General features: G+C 37.2%; 1 protein-coding gene across 1 annotated transcript; it reads right to left on the bottom strand.

Moving 5' to 3' along the window:
* Positions 1–1,156: 1,156 nt before the first annotated feature.
* On the bottom strand, positions 1,157–6,331 carry LOC136553922 (carboxymethylenebutenolidase homolog). The gene is made up of 5 exons (XM_066545687.1): positions 6,126–6,331; positions 5,406–5,513; positions 3,411–3,553; positions 2,946–3,037; positions 1,157–1,336 (listed from the first exon to the last, which is right to left on the bottom strand). The coding sequence occupies exons 1-5, from the start codon at positions 6,329–6,331 to the stop codon at positions 1,157–1,159; spliced, it is 729 nt and encodes a 242-aa protein (XP_066401784.1).
* Positions 6,332–6,789: the final 458 nt, after the last annotated feature.

The following is a 6,789-nucleotide window of genomic DNA, read 5'->3' as shown; positions in this document are numbered from 1 at the left end:
TTAGACGGCTCATCAAGCAAGTATTGTTTAACATAGTCGGTGTTTTGAGGTGTGTGGACAGCCAGCATGCTGTGACCATATAGTTACACTGACAGGATAACAATGTGTGAAACTGCCAGACTGCCTGATATCAAAGGGAAAGTCATATTAATATAGCTAGCTAGCCTTAACTTATGGCAACATTAACAAGGTGACAGGGTGAGAAACTGACAGATGAAGAAAATAAAAAGGGCGATGGGTTCCTTAGAGAATCTCTGAGTAAACACTAATTGCCAAGTCATTACCAAGGAATGAAATTCAAAAAACACACAAGGGCAGAGTGTACATGGGTATGCTTTTTTTTTTATGTATTATGTTATTGGGAGGATATGAGGGTGATAAAGGGGAAGAACTTGAGAGAGGAACAAGGATATAATGTGCAGCAAAAAATATAATCAGGATTGCATGAGCCCTGTGCCTGATTACCACAATTTCATCATGACATAAAACCCACTGTTTCTGCAGTGTTCATGTCTGGATTACTTCTGCAGGAGGGACTGTTTCTATTTTTCCTTGATGTTGATGAAGGAATACCAGAAATACCCTTCTGAATATTGCCAAGGGAATATCTGGAGGGTGTCACTTAATAACATAATTTCTTCCTAACTCCATAGTATAGCCAAGTGCTTGTTTCATGCACGGGGAATTCTGTCCACTGCAGCTGAGAAAAATACTTCGTAGGTAATGAAAGAAAATGTCTGTATGCAAACCCAGGGTACTTCCATGTGAACACCTATGACCACCAGTCATCATACCAAAATAAAGCCTGCAATTACTCAAGTAAAGTCATGGTGAAGTCATGCTTATTAGAAAAGAAAAATGGATAAGCACTATCATCAGTATCAAGGTCATAATATAAAATAATGTCGCAAATAAAAAGCAAGAAAACTTCAAAAGACTTTTTAATGCCTAATCATCCTTTAGTCTGACTTTTATTTCACAATCTTCTGTGAATATTGTCAAAAATAATTTAAAGATATAAATTAAAGCGTTCCTATTTTAGTTTATGTCAACTTTCAAAATGAGATCATTTTCCCTTGACTGTTTTCTTCTCTTCTTCTCTCAATCACTTAAATCAATCACTGATCTTGAAGCCTAGCATTTCTTTCTGCTATTGTCAAACAAACATTTTGATCCAATCAATCATATCCCTTCTAGCTTCTTCAATATAAGGTTTATCATCAGGTTTCATATCTTCTGGCTTCAGTTGTGCAAACCCATGAACTTGCCCAGGATAAACTTTAATTTTGTATGGAACTTTACAATACTGTTTCAGCTTGTCCTCCAATAAGAAGATCTGTAAAAAAAACATTTTTCCATTACATTATGGGTTTTTTCTTAAATCTGCCAAATTTGCAGTTTCTCATAGAGAAAATGCCTCTTTGGATGTAAGACTGACACTTTTTTTTAAAGTATGGGTGAGTCTAAGAACCTCAACAGTTGCAGCAAAAATGGTTTGGTAAATCTCATTGCCATAAAGGAACAGGTGTGTTTCTGTTCAGACTCAGACTTGTAACCTACACTTGAAGCTCTGATCCTGAGAGACCATGGACCATAAACCTTAGTGACCATCAGTCCAAAACATTTTGATAGGCTTAGTAACAGAGTTTAAGAAAACATGGAAGGCTTTTTTTTTCTTTTGTTAACTGAACAACAAAAAGACATTGCTCTTGCACAATGTTTTGGTGATTAGTATGCAATTAGTATACAATGTGTTCATGTACCCATATACATTTGCTGGCACAGTTTGTGCCTATTGCCACTAAAAGTCAGAAAATAGAAGAATGAATGCTTATTTTTCCCCAAAAGCTTACTTCTATTAATTTTGCAGATTAGACAGAGTATTGTAATTTATTTCACGGTTTTTTGTCATTTTGGTTTGGGTTTTTTTATGAAGCCCTTTTTTTCAGTACAGAAAACTACGTATTTGAGGGTTGTTTTTTGTTTAATGTAGGAATTTTTACTGATGCAGTCCGCACAGAAAGAAAGCTTCAGGAGAAAATGGAGTGATTTCAATGTGTAACACATGCAGAAAAAATGCATTTGCCAAAAGTGTGCCCCTGGGAGAAAGACATGTTTGCCATAAAACGAGGACAGAGGGTGAAGGATTTGTTTTCCTCTGCAGAGACACATATGAGGTACAGATTAATATGCTGACTAATGCAGTTGGAAGAAAATATTGAATGACTTCTGCATTCCCAGAGCACACTGCCAGTTCTCCAGTCAGACCCTACCCTAAAAAACAAGCTGTGCTAGGGGTTGTATGTTATCCTTGTCACTGAAGAAAAAGAATTTATGCACAGAAGAGGGCACCAGTTTCCTACCCATATATTTATCCAGCCTCTCACATATGCTTACATATAACCCCTGGGTTATATCAGAACATAGATGGCAGCCAGGAGTCAAAACATCTGAGTCTATGAGTTGTTGTTTTTGTCTCAGCTAAAGTTCATGCCCACTCTTTTGACGCAGTTCATTTTGTCTTCCTGTGGCAAAAGCAGTTAGTCATGAGACTAACTCATCAGAAAGTTCAGTTACTAAGCTGAAAATACTTTTTTTTCCCCCATTCAGTGTCCAGATTCAATGGTTTAGCTACCTGATTTCTCACCCATAGCAGTAGCATACAAGTTTTTGAGATGCTTGGCTCATACCCAGTTGGATATTCCTGCCCAGTTTCACACTCTGCTTATCTAGCCACTCAGAGACTGATGACTGTTCTTTACTGTATTTCTTACCTCAAAAAAGAAGCTTTGAATAACCTAAACAAGATAGAGGGGAAGTCGAAATAGAAACAGAACTGTCCAACCTGTCTAATTTTTTTGTATGTGAAAGTGGTTTCTAACAAGGATTTCTGTGTAAGATAAATGAGCTATGGGAAAAGAAGTCTTTCCAGAACAACAGCTTACCTGATCCAAAGAAATAGTGTGGTCTTTCTCACCAAAAATGAAAAATGTGGGATTTAGTAAACGGTATCTTTCTTCAGAGTCTCTAACTATTCCTGTAATGTTTTGAGAAACAGTCCATTAGTGAGGTTAGCATTACAAAGAGATAAATGGCAAATTAAAAGAGAACATTTCTATTTAGGTTTACTCATTAGGTACATTACTTAGATGAGGACACTGGCTATGTGGATGGAGAATAAGCATTTGGAAAGCATATTTCCCTGCTCTCCTAAAACAAGGAATGAAATTTTTTTTGTTTACAGTATCCTTAATATTTTTGTACCAATATAGCTTATGGCTGAAATAACCATAATTAAAATCTGCAACTCACCTTTGAGTTGAGTATAGAAATTGTTACAAAGCAATAAGTAGAATTACAAACAATGCATAGTCATGTGAACCCAAGTAAGTTTTCATGTTCTACACTACCATAGAGGGACACCCCAGCGGCTAATTGAGGATTTTTCAGCATCAAGTGATGTACTGCCATTCCACCCCAGGAAAACCCAACGATACCAATCTTCTTTGCACCGCATTGTTCCTTTAGATACTTCAAGACAACATCAGCTTCCCTAAGACATATAAAGAAAAGTAAACTAAGGAATCTATTGCAGAGCCAATACTTGACAATTTAAGAAGTAAATTAAAAGACATACATGGTATTTTTTCTGTGTCTGCACCCTTAGTTGTTTAAAACAGAGATTACTTTAAAAAGCACATTTCAGGCTTGAGCAGTGGCTTCTATTATTAAATGAGGGTTAACATCTCTGGTCCTAGTTTAGGGAAGTACAGGTGTAGGCACTTAAATACTTACCTGAATTGTCACCTGCTCCTTTGTTTTCAAAATTAGTTATTTTTTATTTGAATCACTTTGTCTAGGACAGGACAACTAAAGACAAGACATATCTGCAAGTAGAACAACATCTTGCATATGGACTGTAGGAATAGATAAGCTTCACTGTACTACCTCTACAGAGTTCACCAATTTAGATAAAGATTTTTCCTGTCATTCATGTTACATGAGTTAATACTAAAATATCTTACCAAACCTACATGCACGAATGTTATGCTAAAATAGCATTTACTCAAATTACATTGTCAGTAACAACAATGTTTAAAAAAAAACTTTTGCATGAGGTGCAATGAAAAAAACCGTGAAAAATATTTTTATTATTGTAGATGAGAGCAAGTAATTTTTTTTAAAATTGCTGACTTCTGAGGTCTCAATAATTTTATCTTCTTCATTGCCTACAGAGTTTTAAATTAAGTTTAAATGCAGAGTTCGTAAGCTATTAACTGCATTTTCGAACATGAGGTAGAGTTGTATGGTCATTCAGGTTTGGTTAGGCTGACCAAAAAAAACCCAGTGTGACAGTGACATGAGGACGACATTATGTCCTAGGCCTGTGGCCATGCTCTCTCAGTTTTGGTTTGTTTGAAAGGATACTAAGAAGGCCATGGATAAGTTGGGTTCTGTGTTCTCTGAAAGAGCAATGGATCTGAACTGGAATGTTCACCTACAAGTGATCCCTCAGAAGATAGCAAAGGCATGTCCTGAGATCTTAATTTTTTGAGACAGTGCCCACATATCTGCTCTTCTTTGGAGGGGGATTTTTTACAATTGCTAGTAATTTGTGTCTTAAAAAATTTGGTCACAGCTTCTGGAATTATATGGTCAAAATATTTGCTGAGAGACATTGAAGATAGACTGGGGCTGCTGAATATCTGGACAGGGTCAGAAGAATACTTGTGGCTTGCAGGATGGTAGCTGAGCAATCGGGTGTCACCATTGCCTCACTATCATCTGAAGTTTTGAGCTGTGGTGAGAGATGCTGAAGAAACAGCAATACCTCCCATAATTCAGAGAAGCCTTGTTACAGAAAATAATCCCTCTATTTCACTCTGAAAAAAACAGTACAGTTCATCAGATGTTTCTTAGGTTTTGGTCAGTCTAGCAAATTTTTATGTAGTGCTGCTCAGGAGAATCTCGTCAGTATCTGTCATAATCTGCAAGGCAGAGAGCAAGATGGGCATGTGACAACTGGCAGATAACATCTGCAGTTTTAGAAGACTTTTCCTCTTTATCTTGAGGAACTGAGTGCAGAATCAGCACTTGTGGGTGAGAGTGCTGGGTATTTTGTAGCCTGTGAAACACTGTGAGCCTGCATGGCCAGTATAACATAGTCAGAAAAGGGCTCAGGAACACAAGATGTGGACAATAAGCAGAGTGACGGGCAGAGCAGATGATCCTATTCAAATCTCAGACAAGACAGTGCCCAGAACCACAGAAGAATCACCCAGAACAAGAAACTGTGGTTGTGCAGCCAGCTTGCCCTGCTGTGAGGTGCTATTTCTAACATTTCATATAAATTCTCCTTGTTTGCTAGATGCTTCTTAAAGTTCAAGTACAAATATGTATCTTACTTGTCTACTTTCATAGGATCATGATTTTTCAACCAGTCAGGAAAGTCAGCCCAGTGGTCAGTAGATGTCCAGGGTTTTGTCCCCTTGAAGAAGTCTGGGCAGATGGTTCTGTGTGAGATATGGAATTCAAGTCAATTTTCATTAAAACTGTCTAAGAGTCTCTTAATATCTTCTAGTCCAGAGTACACATCTACACGATCACTGTCTGAATCATGTTTTACTCGTCCTATTCTGGTAATCAGCTAGCTAAAAGTATATGTCTTTTATGGAAAAAAAAGACACAAATTGTTTCCTTATTATTTCCTTAGACACACTTAATACAAAAATAAAGGGATTAAACAAACCTCCTGATTCTATATTAACACATATATACCTCTTTGCTGTTACAAGGCAAAGCAAATGTTCAAAAGGTTTGATTCTGAAAAGCTTACACAAATTAAAATAGATTCCACTGTTTCTCTTTGGACCACCCATGTTGCTTCATAAGCACAAACACAGGCACTTCAAGACTCCTTGTGCCTTTGTGCTCAGCTAGCCATTTTCCTGAGTCAATTTTAGCATCTTTGGTGGCTCCATGGAAATATTTTGTCCATTTTCTTTTTTATTTGCTCAGACTGAAGTGTATGGTTGTCTGTTGGAAACATCATATGCTATGCCTGGCTTTGGGCTTGGTGGTCTATCAGTGTATTTAAGGGGAAGATAAGAAAGAAATTTGCTTACATATATCCATGACCTGCTATCAAATCGACTATGTATCTAATGTCTGGGAACTGCCATCCAAATACATCATGAACCACAATCACAGCTTTGTCCGTGGAAAAAGATGGTCTACAAACATATGCCTTAAGGTAGTCAATTTGTACTTCATGGCCAAGGCACCCATAGTGAGACCTTTCTCCAGTATTATATAGAAAAGGATCAGCCATTTGAAAACCTAAAAAACAAGAAGAATATAGCAAGAATGTAAAAATAATTTGTTAACAAAAATCATTTAGGACAAAAAGGCAAATATTGTCTTCTGAAAGTAGTTTAATAACTTCTGTAAATAACATTGACATCCTTGTATGAAGAGAGAAAGTAGAAAAAAGCAAAAACAATGTTCCAGTGAAGAATGCCTCTTCATCTATTATGTTATTAAGCTGAGAATAAAGAGAAATACCAAAATCAAAGTGAACAAACTAAAAACAACCTGGACATGTAGGTCTTGACACTCATGTCACATTTGTTTTGCTGCCATGTGGCTCTGTGAGCATGGGTGTGAAGCACTATGGCTTCCCATGTCACTGTCTCCTGAGGTATGGGGCCATCACCCATGTCTTCATGGGGAATCCTGTGCTGGTTCCTCTGAGCTATTTGCAAGGACCGCAGCACTCAACTGCTGCAT

The sequence above is a fragment of the Molothrus aeneus genome, chromosome 1, assembly GCF_037042795.1.
Source record: "Molothrus aeneus isolate 106 chromosome 1, BPBGC_Maene_1.0, whole genome shotgun sequence".
In the NCBI taxonomy this organism is placed as follows: Eukaryota; Metazoa; Chordata; class Aves; order Passeriformes; family Icteridae; genus Molothrus; species Molothrus aeneus.
The sequence above is the reverse complement of the archived record's forward strand: the minus strand, read 5'-3'. Positions and strand labels throughout refer to the sequence as shown.